This window comes from Canis lupus, chromosome 11, assembly GCF_003254725.2.
Source record: "Canis lupus dingo isolate Sandy chromosome 11, ASM325472v2, whole genome shotgun sequence".
NCBI lineage: Eukaryota > Metazoa > Chordata > Mammalia > Carnivora > Canidae > Canis > Canis lupus.
Window position 1 is genome coordinate 34,026,881 of NC_064253.1, and position 21,384 is coordinate 34,048,264.

At 35.0% G+C, this 21,384-nt stretch overlaps 1 protein-coding gene across 18 annotated transcripts in view; it reads right to left on the bottom strand.

Annotated features, from left to right (window-relative positions):
* NFIB (nuclear factor I B) overlaps window positions 1–21,384 on the bottom strand; it is a 436,433-nt gene that overhangs the window by 40,618 nt on the left and 374,431 nt on the right. For all 18 annotated transcript variants that reach the window (XM_049116123.1, XM_049116122.1, XM_049116128.1 and 15 more), the window contains one exon: window positions 1,445–1,579. In XM_049116123.1, the coding sequence (XP_048972080.1) occupies window positions 1,445–1,579 (135 nt within the window). The remainder of the gene's footprint in view (window positions 1–1,444; window positions 1,580–21,384) is intronic.

The window sequence follows — 21,384 nt, forward strand, 5'->3', positions numbered from 1 at the left end:
ACATTACAGATCTGTGAAATAATTACAGATTTTTTTGACGTATCTTAGCAGTACAAACAATATAAATGTAAGAATTTTATAACACATTGATTTATATATTATTTTCTTAATTAAATAATTTTCTTGGTAGTAGCAATAAGGGCCATGCATTTTTTTTTTACTATAACATACACTTAGAGACCAAAGCTAAGAATTTTTTTTATAACTGAAGTTATATCCTTTGAATAAAGGTTTAAAAGCCAGATTCAATTTGTTTGAAAAATCAGAAATTGCCTATCTATTAATTTAAAGCAGTAGGAGTATCGGTACAAACATATTTATATACAAAACTTCTGGGGCGCCTGGGTGGCTCAGTGGTTGAATGTCTGCCTTCAGCTCAGGTCATGGTCCAGTGGTCCTGGGATTGAGTCCCGGATCGTGCTCCCACAGGGATCCTGCTTCTCCCTCTGCCTATGTCTCTACCTCTCTCTCTGCCTCTCATGAATAAATAAAATCATAAAAAAACAAAAAACAACTTTATCCACCAAAAATTCAGTATACTCCTTTTTAGGGCTCAAGAGTAACAGGTAGAAAGTATAAAGTATTGCTTATTATTATATCTCACTTTTAATTTTTTAAAAAGATTTTATCAATTTATTTATGAGAGACAGAGAGAGAGGCAGAGACACAGGTAGAGGGAGAAGCAGGCTCACTGCAAGGAGCCTGATACAGGACTCGATCCCGGGATCCCAGGATCATGTCCTGAGCTGAAGGCAGATGCTCAACTGCTGAGCCACCCAGGCATCTCTCACTTTTAATTTTTGAAAGAGGATTTAGTTTAGTTGTTCTTTAAAGTATAAATGTGAAATACTGTATTCTTTTTCCTACATAAATTATTAGACATAGTATCAAGTGTACTAGCTCACAGAAAAAATTTATTTGTGCACATAAAAAATGCCAAAGAACCTCTTTTATTTTTCTGATTAATTTCACTCCTAAATAAGTAATTAAATATTGATTTTTGCATAGAAAATAACATCTGTGGAAATAGTGCCTGTATATCTTAATGCCTCTGGAAATACTCCAAACTTAGCAACATATTTGAAATTCCATCTTTCTTTAGTCAAATAACATAGAATGCGGACCAATCCTGAAGCTATAGTTAAAGATAACCATGTACCCCACTTCTTCTAATTTCTTGTGATTGTAATATTTTCAATAATGGCAATTAAAAATACATTCATGAATGTTATTCAATTGAATGCTTTGGAAATCTTTTCTCATATTGATAAGAAAAAAATATTTTTTTTTTTTTAAGAAAAAAATATTTGATTGGATCATGACCCTCCCTCTTTTGGTTGAGAAAATATGGCCACCCAGCTGTAATTATAACTCTTGCTCCATCCCTGAGAGTGAGCTCTGAAAACAAGAGATAAGCTTCTCCTCTATGCTTGAAACTCCTCACCACTGTGTGCAACTCCAGGTATTCCGGGATGATGGTGCTGGGGGAAAGTGCTCAATCTTGGGGAAGAATCTTGTGGCGATGTAGAGCTGAACAGTGGCTTTTCAGGCTTCTTCATAGTAGTCGGAGAAGACATATCTGAAAAGGAAGATGGAAAAACCCAAACGTTATGACCTCCTTTAGCTACAAAGTTCATGTTAATATAAGAAGAGATCTCATTTTCTAACATTTCATTATTTCTGTACTTCGGCTCTCTACAAAATATGTATGGAGGGTCAAATGTCTAGTAATGTTGGAGATTTGAAATATCTGTCAGAAACAATCTCCACTGAAGTTAACCCAAGGCTTTATTAAAATTATCATCAGAATTATTTCTCCTACTAAATAAATCTTGAACTTTTGAAAAGCTAAGTATCATGTTTCCCTTGGCGCCTTGGTTCACATTAAGGTCTTTTTTACCTCAGCATTTCATTCTTAGATTTATACGATTCTGGGGTTTGTCTTTTGACCTGCTGACTACACTGTGGAAAAAAACAGAAGAAAACCTGGTGCAAATGTGAAAAACAACCTTTGGGTATGCTGGTAAGTCTATCATTGATTTAACATCTTCTGTGGAAAACTCATTACTTGTTTTACAAAAAGTACATTCCTTAATTTGCTCATTCTGCAAATATTTATTGGCCTCCTTTATCTGCCAGGTAAAGTGAAGATGTTATGAAAAATACAAAGTAACTGCTGTAGGGATACTCACTGTCAGTGAAGAGGAGAATGATAAGAAGAAAATGGCTGTCAACCGCTGAGAGGGAGAAAGTGTGTTGAGAGCTGAGGTGTTGTGTTTGCTGCTACATCTCCAGCCTCACTGCACAAGGACGGTGACCACTTTAGCCTTCCCAGGTTAAGGAAGATGCCTCAGTGGCACCGTGTTTAAAATGTGGATGAGGATGATACTCCCAGACAGAGGAAATGTTCAGAGGAAGGGAGGCAATAACATCAGCAAGTAGTACAAGTAGTGTATGGCATAGCTGGCAGGACCCACACAATAAGGGGCCATGGACTTTGTGTATAGATATCTGAATGCTTGCCTTGATGGGGAAGTGCTACTGATGAGCAAAATATGATCACACATTAACAGTTTAAAGCTATCCTTCCCGAAACTACATGGAGGATGGATTAGGCAAATGGAGACAGCAATCACAGGGACCCCTTAAGATGACAGATTTATTAATATACTCCCTCCATAAATATTTACTGAAGGCTTAATTTATGCCAGACACTGCACCAGTTGCTGGAGACACAATGGTTAACTAGATTAGATTAAGTTTCTGCCTCTACAAAACTTAAAAACTAGGGAGGGAGGGCATACATACAAGTTAAAAGGTAATTATAAAACAGTGTGAAAATTGCTATGGTAGATAGCACTACCACAATTATTAATTCATAGCCAATCTTATTTCACCTTTATGCCATCTACACTCCCTCCTGTTTCACTCTGAAGCAAACTGCAGACAGCACATAATTTCACTTATAAAATGTTTCAATTTGTATCTCTAAGAGAAAAAACTTTTTATTTTTAGAAACCTAAAACTTTAGCATATTAAATATATATACATGCATATACATACATAATGTTCATTTTTTAACTTAACAAGAGAAAAAACCTCACAGTGCTATTTAAAAAATTTTTATGGTGCTATTAATGTAAGAAACTGGTGATCATTATGATTTGCCATTTGAAAAATCACATAAGCACTGGTAAAAGCATCCAATGAAATTAAATATGTGTTTTCAGTACACTGGCACTTAAAGAATGGAATTGTAACTGTTAAAACAGTAGATATCACAGTGTACAAAAAATGACAGGTGTATTTGTAGCTATAATTTGTGATTAACTGGCTTTCTCACTAACCTATCAGAACTTTGATGCGTTGGTGAGCCATTTCCTTATATCTTTCTCAAAAAGAAAAAAAAGAAGAAAAGAAATTGCTAATGAAACCATGGCAATTAATGCTGCTACAAAAAAGAAAGAGGAAAACTGTTGAGACTATTTAAAAACATACAAAACAAAGTTCCTTTCGGCTAAGGTCCCTTAAAAATGCCAAAAATAATACTTAATTTCACTTAAAAGCTACATGATTTGAAAAGGTAATACTACAAATAGAAGTTTTGGCCTGCTAGAAGCTAATCACAGACATATATAGGTCTTCAGGAGAGGAAAGAACCTTTATTTCATCCCTCACTTTGCAGATAATGTAGTAAGTTTTTATTCCAAATTTTTAATTTGAAATTAACTATTTGAAAAAGAAATCTATTGACACTCTCATGCTTTACCTGTGGTTAAATATAGATCTCAAATAAAATTAACCAGTGTAATAAGTTTCTAAAGACTCCACATCTAGGACTACCTGAGTGGCTCAGCTGGTCAAGCAACCTACTCATGGTTTGGGCTCAGGTCATGATCTCAGGGTCATAAGATCAAGTCCCTCACTGGGCTCCACACTCATCAGGGAGTCTGCTTAGAGATTCTCACCCTCTCCTCTCACTTGCACACTCTCACTCTCACTCTCTCTTTCTCTCAAATAAATAATCTTTGAAAAAAAGAGAAGACTCCAGATATAAGCAATAGAGCCTTTACTATACATTACTGAAAAATAATGAAATATGCCAGAGCTTGGGCAACAGAATGAATATTATTATAGTTCTGTCATTTCTGGGGACGCTCAATCAAGGCTATTGCAAGTACTGTACTGTTTCCAAATTTTCATTAAATGTAGCTGAATTCACCTGAGTAATTTTCTGTAAAGAGCACATAAATCAAGGGTGTTTGTCAGAAGTTCAAGAAGATGGGTGATTACGTAATTTTTGGGAAATGAAGCCTTTGCATTTTCTTACTCAAAATAATACACTTGGCTTTCCTGGGTAATTATTACAAGTCGATTTATTGTTCAGGTTCTCTTTAGGCATGTACTGAATAATAATGGTACCTTCATGTTCAGAACACACAAAGGAATTACCGAGGCCAACAGGGCAGACAAATTAAAATTCACTCTTCAAGTTGTAAAAGGGACCACAAATTGTCTTCTCCTCAAACAATCAAGTGAACTTATAAAAGCAAAAGTAAGAATGAGAAGGTCTACTGTTTATACTGACACTACTTCTTTTAAAAAGATAAAGAATGATAATATGGAAAGTGAGCTTAATCACCACTGTCTTCCCACTAGATGAAATTATCTTTGAACCCATTAATCAATAAAGATACACTGGTACCCTGCTTGTGCAAGGCATATGCTAAGTGTTTGGGGGACACAAAACGACCCACTACCCACCACGGCCACAGGAAAAAAACTCACTGCAATAGAGAAAGAATAAAAATAAAATCTCAATTATCTGGGAGAAGTAAGGGTAGAGTTTCTAGCTATTACATTTTAATCATGAATCAAACTTGTATTGTTTTGATTTTAATTTTATTTTGAATGTCTGCAGTCTAGTAGACCTCATGCCAAACTGAAAAATGATACTGCTTCTATTTTTAATGCATGTCTAGGCTACAAAAATAAAAAAAAAATGTTTGAGGAATGAATATATAGGAGAGATGGTTTTAAGTGACCTTTCTCTGGAGAAAAACAAATGTCATGCTTTTCACAGTGTATTGTCCCTCAAGCTAGAAGAATAATACATAAAAAGATTGAGCTGAAAATAAGTTGAATAATAATAAAGCTGAATAATATATAAATATATAAAAAGTTGAATAATAATACATACATAATAATGCATACGTTGAATAATAGATGAAATAAAGAAGTTGGCGAGAGAAGCAAGATGATAAGAAAAGGATTATGTGGTGTTTCTTGTGGTGGGAAGGAGGCAGGAATTGCTGGTGGTCCATGAGAAAGAAGCAAAGGCCAATGAGGGGTTGCTGTCAAAGACACCTAATTGGATTTGGAAAGTAACAATTTATAAATGAACTGATCTCAAGAAGGAAATGCTTTCCAAAAGTATATTTTTTGTTCCGTTTCTTGTAGCTTCTACTAAGCCCTTTTCACTAGTACCTGGTTAAATGAAAAACTGCCTGTCCAGTCTCCTTCCAAGCCTTCCTCCTCATAGTTCATTGCAAAACCAGTAGTTGAAATCATCTCCTTCTGATAATATCTTCCTCAATTTAAGATCTATGATGGTATCACATTTTTCTGTAAGTTTTTCCTTACCATTCCATTTTGCTTAAATTTTAGCTAAACTCATTTACTTATGGCCTCCTGGAGGAGGAAACCAGGAGGAATGTACTTTTAATTTTTAACTCTGTCTTTCTCCACTGATGATATTCCCTTGGGCTAGAGTATGATGTTTTTCTCCCCTCTTATTCCAGCTATATAACATTATTTTATCCATTGAACTATCTTGATTTATTTTCTCTCCAAGCAACAACTCCTGGGACTGTGGAGGTATAGATTTCCTTAATGATCTTCTGTTTGTGTCTGATATCATCTGAAGGATTTATTATTATGATTATGATTATTATGATTATTATGATTATTATGATTATTTTGTACTTGTTCTATCCTTTGTGTGTGTGTGTGTGTGTGTGTGTGTGTGTATGCTTGACTTGAGGGTCAAAAGACATACGGAGGCTGGAAGAACATGCTCAGGGAGAGAATTTTTAAAAAAATCTAGCACTGAAAGACAGTAGAAGAGGTAGAGCAGATACTGCATCTAGGCAGTTTATCCTAGAATTGCGTGCATACGAAAGAAGCTGTATGGTGGACTGGTAACTAGTACATAAGTAAGTAAAATAACCAGTCCATATATCGGAAAATGCATGGTTGCATGAGCAGATCTCATCAAATGAGAAGTAACTGTATGTAAGGCAAAAAGAGAAAACAAAATTAGTCACTCAGTTTCTAATAAGTGTGAGAAGCTAGGACAAGGCCTCAAGTTCAAGATGTTAAATAAGACCACCTGCTCCCTGACTTGGCAATTCTTATAGTTCAGCAGAAAGGACAGATATTACAAATACAAATACAAAAATTCACTAATTGCAATTGTGATATCAGATTATACAGAAGAGTCTACTTAATGACAGAAATCAACAAAGCTAATTTAAAAAAAAAGGAAGATTCACATTGATGGTGTTATTCTTCAGTGTCTATACCCATGTTTGGATTTATAATTGGACAATTAGCTATGGCTTTAGCAACCAATTGTGAAGTCAAATACATCATAAAAGATTACTAGGTAGGAAAAAGTTCCACCCATATAAGTTGGTTCACTTAGATTTAAACATAGCTTTAAATAAGTATTTTGCAAATCAAGTCATCCCATGATTTTTACTAGCAAAAGTATAAATTTTTTTGGCACTGGGACATACATACATCCTAAGCCCTGATGTGTCATTCATTTCACAGCATCACTTCAAAGAGATAAAGGCTTAAGCAAATAAAGAGTTAGATCAACTCATCTCCCAACAAGGTAATTTCATCTACAAAGGAAGAGTGTTGCTGTGAAACACAGCGTATGCACTCGACTCATCAGCAGCTTGCACAAATGGCGCTCCAGATGTATATCTGTTCAAGTCAGCCCAAGGCAACAATTTTGATCAATTCTAATGTGATAAAATGCTGCAGGGAAAGTGTGCAGAAACGTGTTTACGTCAGCCCTTAATTAAACTGTTGTTCACTTCCAAAGAACCTTAGGAAACACTAATGAGACATGAGTTTTGGCAATTTCTTCATCAAAGCAAAGACCCCTTCCTCAGTCTGTAGCAGCCTGTCATCCAAGTTGCTCCCGGGATAAATGTCACATGGCACTCCAATCAGTTAGCCACCTGTTAGTAGAACTTCACTGAAGTCAACTAGTGATCTAGGGCAAGCTCAAACAGCCACCTTAACACCTGTCTGTCTGGGACACCTGCTCCTTTTTTACATATAGTAGAGCAATATGTTAACTTTTCCAATATGCTTGGATAGATTAAGGTTACAAATTGAATTTCTATCACCTACATAAAAAACACATTATTTTCTTAAAAAAAAATCTATTCTTCTTCCCTATAATGACACTTACAGTTTACAACTATTTCAAATCAATTATGTAAAAGCATAAAAGTGTTCTAGATGCTATTAATTTCAGCATGATATAACATTAAAATATATTAACTGTGTCATTCCTATAATTTGGAAAAACATAGTTCTATCTAGTTAACAAAGAAACAGTCTCAAAATATTTTAACAGTGCAATCCTTTTCCATATTCCTAAGTCGTCTTTCTTATTTATGCACCATGCTTGGAAACAAGTCCAAATGAACCCTCTAGGTTCAAGTCATCATTTGCTGGCTTCTCTTGGTTTCCAGTATTTAAGTTAAGATATGTTTTATTATGAATTGCTTAAGGAGCTACCATCATTGTTAAAAATGTCTTCTTTATTTTTTATATTATCAAGCTGCTGAACAGATGTTACAGGATTTTTTTTTTTAAGATTGTATTTATTTGAGAGAGAGCGAGCATGAGCAGGGAGGAGGGGCAGAGGGAGAAGCTCACTCTCCACTGAGCAGGGAGCCCGATGTGGGGTTCCATCCCAGAACCATGGGATCATAACCTGAGCTGAAGGCATATGCTTAACACCATCTGAGCTGCCCGTTTTTTGTCTTTTTTTTTTGGTTTTTTTTTTTTGTTTTTTCAGAAGAAAACTCAAGGTGCAATGAAAACTGCAATAGGGAGGCCTCTGTTACTCCTGACCCTTTGGGATGAGCGTGACAGAGACCAAACAAGTAAAGTGCATAAGTGGTACAACTTGGTTTTGATAGTTCCGTGACTCAGGTTTGACAAGATTATGTTATACTGACAACTCTTGCCAAGGCAATACCTCTCATAGCTTTCTAGGCTTCCTTATTTTTTTTTAAACTTTCATGTATTTTTTCCCCCTAGTTTTAGAAATTTACAAAAACCCTAGACATAGGAAATCTCAGAGCGGGAGACCACATTCATGGTGGGATAAGGCAAGGGTGGTCAACACATCCCTCACTCTGCTGAACCTCTGTCAAGCAATACAAAACACGGAGAGTGGAAAATGAACTTCAGCTCAACGGGAATCTCTGCAGTCCATTAATGTGCCGCGGTGGCAGCTGGAAGACAACATGAGAAACAACAATCTGCATAAAATAATAACGCTGGTTTGTAATAAATGAGAGGCCACCACATCTAGGGTGTGGGACGAGTTCAGGAGCTAGAAATCTGATACTTTTATGTCAGGCCATAAATCCAGAGTCAGTCCTGAAAGAAGGAAACAGCTTGGGCTCGGTGCCCAGAAGACAAGGAGAAGGCAAGGAACACAACTCTGCCAACTGAGTGCTCACAGAAACCAAGGATTCTCTTCCTCTGTTCTGGCCTGGGGGTAAATCAGGAGTAGGAGAAGGAAGTTTAAAGGTTATTTATAACCATATAAACGTTATGTAAAATACTGCAATTATCAAGCCTAGGACAGTCCAGCCCTAAGCTTTGATGTATTTATTTCGATTGTTTTCCTGTGGGGAACCAAGGGGATCTGTGCCTTACCAAGTTCTACCCATAGATAAAGGAGTGATGGCTGGGAAGTGCCCTGAGGGAGTGTGTCCCGCAGCAGAGCCTGTGGGCTATACCTTTGCCATGAAAGACACAACCTCTGAGGTAGGTACTGTGTCTCTATTTCCCCATTCTGCCCGCCCCCCCGCAAAAAAAATGGAGCTAACCTGGCTCACAGGAGAACGTGATGCGATGCACAATGGTTTCAATTAAATATAAATGATGAAAAAGAGGTGCATGGGTAAAGTAAAAAAGCCATGGGGACATTGTTCTTTAAAAATATTCATAGGACATGTTTAAAAATTGCTTACAGGGGGGTGTCTGAGTGTCTCAGTCGGTTAAGTGACTTATTCTTGAGCTCAGCTCAGGTCATGATCTCAGGGTCATGAGTTCAAGTCCTGCACTGGGCTGCATTACTTAAAAATAGATAGATGGATGGATAGATAGATAGATAGATAGATAAATAAATATATAAATATATAAATATTGCTTCTAGAGCCATGTGCTACATTTAAATGCTATGGGTATGACAGTGGAATTAAACCACTCAGGCACCACTAGTGAGAACATAAATTCATAAGACCTTCCTAGATTCCATACCAATATCTTTCAAAAGCCTTAGAAATGTACAATATTTAACTCAGTAATTCTACAGTAAGTGTATATTTATTCCTTTAACAAAATTTCATCAACTATCTACTTGGTGACATGGTGCCAGGGACTATGCTAGGTTTGGAAACAGTAACTAGAACTATACAAGAACACAATAATCAGATTTAAGCACAAAGATCTCTATACGATGATGATCACTGTGTCTTTATAATATAAAAACTTGCAAACTACTTACACGTCAATAAGCAAAGTAGACATTTAAAAATTTGGAGGATCTCTGGGTGGCTCAGTGGTTTAGCACCTGCCTTAGGCCCAAGGTGTGATCCTAGAGACCTGGGATCGAGTCCCACATGGGGCTCCCTGCATGGAGCCTGCTTCTCCGTCTGCCTGTGTCTCTGCCTCTCTCTCTCTCTGTGTCTCTCATGAATAAATAAATAAAATCTTTAAAAAAAAGTTTGCAGTATGCCTATACTACTAGGGGTGGCATATTATGCAGTCATCATAAAGTAGAAATTGAATGACATGGTAAAATATAGTTATATTATAAAAATCTATGTGATAGGATTTAAGTGAGTTTTATTTTCTTTTTATACTTGACAATTGTTTTTTCTAAAACACCCACAAGTGATTTTTATTACAATAAAAAAAATAAAGGTAAAAAATATATTTTTGGGGAAAAATACTGCCTGTGACTCCACAGAGCATTACAAATGGGTAGACAATATTGGATCTTGTTATGCTACTAGTTATTACTCTTCTTTTTTAAAAGATTTTTATTTTATATTTGAGAGAGAGAAGGAGCATGAGTGGGGATGGAGCAGAAGGAGAGGGAGAAGCAAAATCCTCACTGAGCAGGGAGCCTGACTTGGGGCTTGATCCCAGGATCACGACCTGGGTCAAAGGCAGATGCTCAACTGACTGAGCCACCCAGGCACCTCTAGTTATTTCCTTCTTAAAGTAAGGAAATACCTTATTGGTCGTCTAAGGTATTGGATGTTGCAAAAATATACAACGAAATGCTTACATTTAACATTTACAGTTTAGTTGGCTAAAGGCAAAACAATGTATTTTTGAGAATACAAGTGAAGAAAAGAGAATATCTGAATATCTGTTTCTAAAGACTCTTCTAGATGTAAAATTTTATGATTGTGTGGCAAATGTGAATAAGCCTTTCCCACACACTCCAAGTTAACAAAAAGCTCTGAATGTTATGACAAGACATATGGACTTAATCCCACTACAGTAGTTTCATGATGATGCCAGATGATTCAAAAAAATAATTAGCTGCCATGTTAAGAAAGTATCTCCATATATATATATTTACATTTATCACACTCTAAAATAACTCTGGAAAACGGCAAGCTACGTTAAGAAGAGATAAGATAGCATCTTCAATTAAATTTTTCAATCTTTTTAAATGAAATCAGTTCTTTTTTTAAAGGAGAAAATATGGTAGCCTTCATGTTAAATAAATGAAAATTCTTACTTTAATCACTGAGTTATTTAATCTTAACTACACTTGTGCATATTACTGTATTCTCCAGCAATTTAAAACATTTGTGATAGTTTAAGCCTCTCTCTATTGTATATTTCAATCCAAATACGGTAAGCTGCATGCTACTACAAGTCTCCATTTATCACATCTCTATTAAAAAAAAAGTCTCCAGGCTACACCTACACCCAATACAAAGTTAAAGCTTAAACCCCTTTGAAGCTCACAAACACCTTCCTGAGACATTAAAAAAAAAAAAAAAAGAAAAAGAAAAAAAAACCCTTTGAATAATGAAGAACAGTGCTAAAAGAATAAATACTGAATAAATGAAAACTGCTTTTTAAAAATACTTCAAAATGCTTTTGTCCATTAGGCAATTTCATTTTAACAGACAGACAATGACAAAGTGTCTTGAGTAATGTCAGAAAACCTCATTTGAAAGGAGGAAAAACACCACACAATTATGCAGGATTTCGAGTATATTTTAGTCCCTTATTAAGTATTGGCATAGGTAAATAGCTGCTATTCACCATGCCTCTGGGGAAAACCTCTTGGCTATAGAGGCTTATTAGTGTTAAGCATCTGAGAGCCATGGACTATAAAATAAAATCAATACCGTAACCTTAACTGTAAAAGTCAGAAAGATACTGGAAGAGTTCTAATTTAACAAGATTACAGATGAGATTTCAGAGGAGAACATTTGGGGAAAAGCCATGCATTTAGAAACATTTATGCTACAAGACATCTCAAGGTTTCTGTTGTTACTAATGCTGTTATTATCCTTGCTGGTAATGGTTAGGGTTGATTTAACTGATGTGTTACTTTAGTGGATTTACAGGAAAGTCCTAGAAATGATCTGGAACTTATTTCAAATAAAATCATTAAATTGAGGTAGTAAACTAATTGCTTAGGAACAATTATGATTTGATGTGGTTTAGTGTGGTAGAGAAAAAAAATCATGAAAATGTTAAGGTCGTTAGTTCAGCAGCTCAATGCAAATATGATTACTCTGCACAATATTCTATTTCTCTTAATGGAAAAGTAGTCAAAACCAGTATAAATTGTAGTGTTTAAGTTCAACCTAAATCTATATTTTTCCTCTAACAAATGTAAATGAAGAAAAAAAGAACATTCTGTCAATGAAATTACTATGATGGCATATTTATTATCCTAATGGTTTTAGAAATCATGTGAAATTGATCAGTAACAAAACCTCTATTTAGTAATGGACCAATTACATTTGTGAGATAATGTCAATGAAACAGAATATTGTCACAGGATAATGGTCTCCTATTGCTACATCCCTAGTCATTTAGAGAAAATAAATGTTGCCGTCTGGCTGAGTCATTTATTTTCAAAGTAGGAGACACTGATCCCATAACAAGGTTCTGTTATAATAACTCAATCTCTATCAATCATTTGTTGTATCAGGATGGTGCAGGACAGGACATGTATTCGTAAGAGCTGCACATTCCTCAGCTATAAGGCAAAACATATGGTGCCTCCAAGCATATAAACAGCCCAATTATTGCTTTATTCAAGGAGAGTATTTAAAATAAACACTTTTTAAAAATTTAGGAATCGGAAAGCTTTCTAAATTTTCAAAATGATCCATGTTAACGGAAGCTTAAAGACTCAAGTACTGAAGATCTAAAAATTATTTTATTCCAATTAATTCAAAATCTAGAATGTTGGACACGAAGGGACCTTAGTATTCAATTCTGTTATTTTACAGATGAGAAAACTCAACATTTACTGAAATTAAGTGATTTGTCTAAGGCCACACTAGTAGTTGGGAGTTTCCTGATCACTATTATGGAAAAATAATTAAGTGATTTGTCTAAGTCCACACTAGTACTTGGGAGTTTCCTGATCACTATTATAGTGCTCTAAGCATGAGGCAAAAAATTGAAACAGAACTAATATATGTACATATATATGTGTGTGTGTGTGTACACGTACGATAGTCTAGACTTTAGGATTATTTATTTATTTATTTTTATAGTTTTTTATTCTTATTTTTAAAGATTTTATTTATTTATTCATGAGAGACACAGAGAGAGAGAGAGAGAGAGAGAGAGAGGCAGAGACACAGGCAGAGGGAGAAGCAGGCTCCATGCAGGGAACCCGATGTGGGACTCGATCTCGCGTCTCCAGGATCACGCCCTGGGCTGAAGGTGGCGCTAAACCGCTGAGCCAACAGGGCTGCCCTACTTTTTTTTTTTTTAAGTACACATAATCTCTAGGCCCAGCATGGGGACTGAACTCATGACTCCAGATCAACAGTCATGTGCTTTATCAACTGAGCCAGCCAGACACCCCAAGGCTTTAGGATTATTTATTAACAACATCTTAGTATTAAATGGAAATGAGATTCTTAACATGATTCCAGTCCAAGGATTGCACTCATGAATCCCTGGAGTCCATGAACCCTTCTGATATTATGTGCATTTACCTGTATTTAAGTTTCATTTGTGAGAAAAAAAAAAAAAAACATAATAGAGGTTTTGTAACTAGTTTGCAACACATCCCAAAAACTTGTTTGGAAGGCAGTGTATGGAGTAGGGCTCTACAGCTAAATGAACAAGGGTGCCCATTCTACCTCTGCTACTTATCATTTCTGTGATTTATGTCAAATTTCTTAATCACTGTAATGATTAGTTTAATGAACTGTAAAATGACTTTACTTTTAATAGGGTTGAAAAGCAAAATACATATAAAGTCTTCGCCCAGCCCTCAAGGGTAGTAAGTGCTCAATAAACGGCAGCCACAAATGGCAGGGGAATCTGGTTTTCTTCATTTATATGTACTTATTGAACAAAAATTTTAAATTTCTGTAGTTCCTTCAACAAATAAACACAGAAAAAGGAGTTAGTATAAAAATAGTTAATAAAGAGGAGCATCTGGGTGGCTCAATGGTTTAGCGTCTGCCTTTAGCTCAGGTCATGATCCCAGGGTCCTGGGATTGAGTCCCACATCAGGTTCCCCGTGGGGAGCCTGCTTCTCCTTCTGCCTATATCTCTGCCTCTTTATGTGTGTCTCTCATGAATAAATAAATAAATAAACAAATAAATAAAATATTTTTTTAAATAGTTAATATAAGTATTATAGGTTAAAAAAGGCTGAAAATACAAATATGGTAAATGGACAATTTTGGATCCTCATTTAAACAAAACTGCCTATAACATATTCTGAGGAATTTGGACATGAAATATATATTAGGTAGTATTAAGGAATTACTGTTATATTTATTACATTGATAATAGTATTGGAATTGTGTTAAAAATAAGAGTCACTATCTTTTAGAAATACTTAGAGGTATTTATAATAAGTAAAATGACATAATGTCTGGTATATACTTTGAAGAAAACTCCAAAAAACTGAGAGATAGTAAATGCAATAAGATTGGCAAAATGTTGATAACAGTTTAAAGCTGGGCACATGGAAGTTCACTTTACAATGCTCTCTGCTTTCACATTTTCCATTACAAAAAAGCTTTTAAAACATTGTGCTTAAACATTCAATCCAAAGCTCTTCTCCACAGTTCTCTACCACAAGCACTCATAGTTTCATTTTTTTTTAGTTCAAAAATGTTTAATCATGATACTAATATTAAGAGTTGTTTTTTAAAAGCATATATACATTTTACTATCTCAAAATTTTGTTTTGACAATTCCTCCAGAACCCCGAAAGCTCATAAATTACTCTCCCATTTTAGTTCCACAAGATCTAACAGTCTCATGAAACTCCACAGAAAAACTGTCCATCTGCCAAGCCATGTTAAGCAGTATTCAAATTTTCCTATTTCTCTGTTTCTCCCTATATTTAGGTAAGTTACATATTTAGTAAGGTAAGTTACATATTTATTCTCTAGATGGGTTGCAGGGTAACAGGGAAAAACGTTAGCCTTTAAAAAAGAAGACCTCAGCTCTGCTATTCATTATCTGGACACTCTGGACAAGACAGTCCCTCACTGATCCTTAGATTGTTTAGCTGTATAAAATTAAGGAGCCGGAACCACATCTTGCTAAAGGTTCTAATAATCTGTGTTCTATCTCTGAAAAATCAATCTCTTACTATATACAATATTTGTAATAGAGTAACTCAAAAGAAACTGGCTTTCTAAACTACTTCAAAATAAACATGACATTAACGTGGAAAAGAATTTGAAATAAAATATTTTACCACTCCAAGAAACTTTGCATGGCACGCTATTATACTGAAGTACACTGTCTCCCATGGGTTTTCTACTTTCCTATTTTAGGCTGTGTTCTATCAATCTAGAGACGCAGCATTAAATAGCAAGCTGTTATTTTTTCAAACTAATTATCCATTGTGGTTTTTCTGCAAAATGCTACACTTTCAAATCGTTAAGTCTCCAGAGCAGAGAAATATGAATATAGCTTTCCCCTACTAAGTAGTATTGGTCCTTCTAACATGTACCTAGCTTTGCCCCATCCAAAATGCTCTTCCTGGTTAAAACACATGAAAGGAGCACAAACTTCTGTTAATTAGTAGGCAGTGTGAGGGATTCTGACAAAAGTTTTCACCAATAATTTATTGTTTTCCTTTCTGTTTGAAAGATGCTTATGTTGGGATTTTTCAACTACAGCAGTGTAGCTAGAGAAAATGAAATACTCCATAACAAAGGCATCCCTGGGGTTTGCTCTCTAATGGCATCATGATACATGGAGAGGGTCATGGAAAGTTTGGCAGAACTATATACATTGTTCACTTTTGATAGTTTCAATAATAAGCTAAACAAACAACATAAAACCCAAATTTAAAAATTGTGCTTGAACATTAAATCCAAACCATTTCTTCACATTTATTCATCAAAAGCACTTGTATCTCTGATTTTGTCTGGCTCAAAATTTGATATTTGAACATCTGACATTTAATCCTTGTGATACAAATCTTAAGAATGTAAGGAATTGTTGGTGTTCTCTCTGGTTCCCAAAGGGAGCTTAAAAATTCTTCCAGGAAGATTACTAAGCATTTGCCTTGCCATTTTCTAGGACTTCATTTAATGTTAATGACTCCCAGACAGTAGTTATTCAACTATTTGTAAAAGGCTCCCATATTTCTACAGACATCTTCAGATTATATCATTTGTTGGATTGTAGTTTGGGCTAGAGTACCATTTTCCAAATTGGAACCTAGGGATTTTCCTTCCTATAGATTCTAGAATGGAAAAAAGAAATATCTTAAAGTCAAAAACTTAAACACAGTCAATATCCACTCATGGATAGTCACGTTGATGGCACCCAGCAGTATATTAAACATTATACAAATTCAATCATGAGTTTTAAAAGTTTATATTTTTGTTAAAATAGAATTTTCCAAACCCAGTTGAATGCTCTTGTATCCGGAGTGTCTATGAACATCCTTTAAGCTCACACTAAGAAATGCTGGTCTCTGATTCTGGTTCTATCACTGTATTTCCTGTGCCCGGTTGAACTCATGATGCTAGGCTGGTATTATTATTGTCCAGCCCATGTTCCCTGGAGAATTTTGGTTTAATTCATTAGATATTTAATATTATAGCCTCATAGAACTCTATGAAGTGCAAACTGACATTTAGCACAACATTTAAAACTAGATTACTAATGAGAATGTTTGAAAAATTATTAGAAAGAAATCTCTAGGGCTCAGAAATCTATTAAAATTTCAAAAGACTAACTCAAGAGACTTATTTCTGTGACAGAACTGTAAGTTTTTTTTAAAAAATTAGTGTTATTTCCTAGTACTCATAGCAACCAGAACATGATGCCTAAATATTGCCTATTTGAGAGTCCAGTATGCATTTTTAAACTATCCTTAAAATTGTAATTACATACCAATATACCACTAAGTAGTGCTAGTTTGTACTCAAGTACCAATGCATTGATTTTTGCAAAAAGATTTACTTCTCATACTGCTTAAAAGTAAGCTAGTTCTTAGGCATGGAGAGAGTCCCCTCCTAGTCCGGTTTACATGATTTATTCTCTGTGAATAACCTTTCTTCATAAATAGTAAAAAATTCTTTTTCTGCTCAGCAGGTCAGGGGCTGGAAATTTAATTTATTCATATTTATGTGCCCAATACCTAGAAAACTTCTTGGCAAATAACAGGCATTTGATAAATTTTAACTGAATCCAATTATCTCAAATCCAAAATGTGTAGTAATTAATAAAATTTTACTGCATACAAAATCTTTTTGAATTTACATTTTATAAAACTAAGATTATAAGTTGCTTAAATACTCATCAGACTGAGAAGCTGTTAAATTTTCCATTTAGAAAGCCCAGCTGTATATTATAAATATATTTACTGTATCATAAATGTCTATTAAATAGTGTTTCAGGAGCCTTAGATGCAGGCCTAGATGAATCAGCAGTATTAGAATGGCAGTGGCAGAGTGATATTGATAAAGCATTGTTTTGAAGGTCCAAGCACACCATTTGTCAGTTTGTTAAATTCCTAGGCATTAACATACAATATTTAGTCCCACAAAAGTAACTGGAATTAGAAGAAAAAAACAAGACCTATCGCTTCTTTTTCCCGTTTTTTCAGAAGTTACAAAGAAGCAATCTAACGATTTCAAGAAAAGTACATCAACTGGGAATTGAGTTTCTGAATTGCCTCAGGTCACTTAAGGTACACAAGATTTCAGATGGCATTTTTTCTGTGGTACTGGAATAAAGACAGTTGTTAGCATGCACATTAATAAGCTCATCTGGTTCTATTTTTTAAAGTTTTTAAAAGATTTTATTTATTCACTCATGAGAGACACAGAGATAGAGGCAGAGACATAGGCAGAGGGAGAAGCAGGCTCCCATGGGGACCCAGATACGACCTGAGCCAAAGGCAGACACTCAACCTCTGAACCACCCAGGCGTCCCTCATCTAGTTCTATTAATGTAACCATTAAAATTGAAAATTATGGATTTAATCAAAAAAATCCAAGTTTTCAACAGAAGTAGAAAAAGTCACAACTGGGAAATTCCTAGAAAAGATTAAGGAGGAAAAAATATTCTAGAATCTAGGAAAGGAATATAATAGTGGCTGTGTAGCCCTTTGTTAGTGGCCAGTTTTCTTCCATTTATGATGTGTAAAACAACACAAATGAAAATATGAGTATTACATAATGTAGATGCTGGTAAATTTGATTTCCTTCACTATACATCAAGAGAAATGTAGGCAAATTATATAGATTCATACCAAATGCTTAATGCTATTACATAATGCTCAGTCTTAAAATGTTCGTGTTTCTATTCTGCAGAATTAAAAATTGTAATTCTTTTATGACTGGGACATTGTAACTTTTCTGTGTTGTGAAAAAAAATCAAACCCTCAAACATATAAATATAACTAATTATGTTTATGTTTATTTTACCCTAAAATAAAAATACTTTTTCCATTAAATTATTAAAAGGTACATAAATATTTGTCACTATATGAACCTAGATTTTACATTAAAAATTTGCCTAATATCTTTTTAAAATAATGTGAGTACACTAATTTGGCTATCTTACATTCTTTTTTTTTTTGGCATACTTGGAAAAACTCTCAATGATTTAGATTGGTGTTTCAAATTATAAGGGAAAGTAGAATGTCACATATTGTCCATAATTTTGTTCTCTTTGATTCTTCTATTTCAAAAATCAATATTGCTAAGGGCTATGGGAAGAGAAGATTTTAATGCAAAGTTAACACTAACAGCATACCCAGGAAATAATTAATGGTAAATTTCAAACATTTCTGCCAATTATAAACACAAGCATATTTTAATCAACCAATAAGTAGTTATTGATTACCAATTAGTGCAGGGCTTTGTGGGAGAAACAAGCATAAGACATGTACTAAAGCCATTACAAATATCGAGTGGTACTCAATATGTCCCTTAGAATAGCATCTTCAGGACAGGGAGGTGTGTCTGGAGAACATTTAAAGATGGACAAGAACAACCATGGGGCATTTTATTTTTTTAAAATTTAAAAAAAGCAATTTTCTAAGAACAAAAGGACTGCATCTGGCTTAGCAAATTTATAAAGATAGTACTGTGCTGCCCTCATTTTTTTTATTGTAGTTCAAGACTTCTTCCCACAATGGCTTATTGTGCATATTACAAAGTCTTCAGGGTCTTCAGAATTAAAGTGACAGAGTTTTTTTTAAGCATACTTGAGAACAGATCATTCTTCCTTATGCTTAATAAAATATGCCCTTACAGACTTCTCTAGTAATTCTAGTCATCTTGACAAAAGAAAATCACCAAGACAATACAATGATTTAACAAAGCGAAAGAATGACAGTTTCCCTTCTACTTTTCAAAAATGTTTTATAATATGATTTGAGATTGGCTTTATTCAATAGGCTGGAAGAGGAATCAATTCTTACAAAGTGACACTCTCTATAATAAAGAACACCTACACTTCTGAACAACACACCCATTCCCACACATTCACAATGTTATTATTATTACCATTAGAATCTTTTCCAGAATAATTTTCTGAAGAGGCAAATAAGGCTTTGTTTAAAACAAACTGACAATGCCAGTTAAACAAGCAATAAAATATAAAGGGTTGAGAGTTTTGTTTTTATTCTTACTTCTGCAAGTCTTGTGAAAGCTCCTGCCTATTATTTCTTGCCTTCACTAATGAGACTGATGTTCTGCCTATCAATGTTTCATTTGTCCAACAAATATCTTTTGTGCCCCTACTATGCACCCAGGTGCTGGTTACATAACATAGCCAAAAAAGATAAGGTCCCTGGCCTCACAGTACAGACAGATTTAGACAATGAATCTCACAAACAAGTATGTAACTATCTATTAAGAGAACCATGAAGGAACAATGCTAGGTGTCAGGAAAGAAAAATAGAAGACCAAACTTAGATTGAAATTCCTCAATTTAGGCTGGGATTTGAAAGATGCCCCAAATTTGCGAGATGACGAGTCAGAAGAAGAGAATTCTAGAGGGCGTGGCTTAGAGGAAGGTCTTGGATTTTGCCTTCCCAAATATTAACAAAGGAGTAAGCTAAGGTGCAAGAAGCAGTAGCAAGGAACATATGAGGGGATTCTGATTTTTTCTCCTAAGAGGAGTGGCAAGTTACTGAGAGATTTAAGTAGGGGAGTAATATAATGGTCTGATGTTTTACAGATTTTGTCTACTATCTGCAGAAGACTTGGAAGGGGCAAGGGGAGGTCATCTCAGAGCCAAAACTCTCCAGCTGATTTTCAGATCCTTCTGTAACATGACCCATGACCTCTCTTTACTTCCTTATACGTACAGTGTCCAGCCGCACAGTACGATATGGCCATTCTAAACTTCCTCTTACACAGTGTTTGGCCATGGTTTTTCTCTCTGGCAAATCTGCTCCCTTCTTTACCAGTTAAAAATCTCAACATGCTAAAGGAGATCCACCTGACTCAAAGTCCAATTCCTCCATGAAGATTTTTCACTATATGTTTTTCCAGTGGAATAGTTTTTTTAAGTAGGCACCACATGTAGCATGGAGCCCAACTACAGGGCTTCAACTCACAACCCTGAGATCAAGACCTGAGCTGAGATCAAGAGTCAGCTGCTTAACCGACTGAACAACCCAGGTGCCCCCTTCACTATTCTTTAAATCCTATGGCACTCTGCATAAAACTATGGAGCCGCAAATAAGTCCTGAATAAGGAACTGATTTTGGCTTTAACTTCTATGCTTCCGAGTTATTTGCCTCCTGAGATAATCTAGTATACAGCTCCCCAGCCTCAGATACATAAACTCAAATCACAGGCTAAAAACCACTGATAAAGAGATTTTTCTTTTATATTTTAGCTAAATGTAAAATTTGATTTAAAGATAATTTTCAGTTATTTTATATGCTGCTGATATAAATCACATATGCACACATACATCCCAATTAGACACTGCAGCTAGTTCTTTTTTTTTTTTTTTTTTTTTTTTTAGTTTCCATGCTTAACAGTCTTCTGCCAATTGTGGCAAAAAGGCATGAGGATATATGGTGAAATAGATTTAACCCAATAAACTTTAAAAAAGAAAAAGGGCTAAGTCTGAATTTAGAGAGCCAAATAATACCTATGAAGTCATATTTTCCCCCAAAGCTGCCCCACAACTGGGTTATAGTCTCCTCCAGAAGGAACAACTAGATTGACTCAGACACAAAGTTTCTTACATTACAGTTATATTTACTGTTTATGCTGTACCTATTTCCAAAAGGAATTATGACTTCCTTTAAATGGGTACGTTCAGTAACAGGCACCTGAAACCTTCTGGAAGTGTGGCTCCTCCCTGAAATAGCCGATA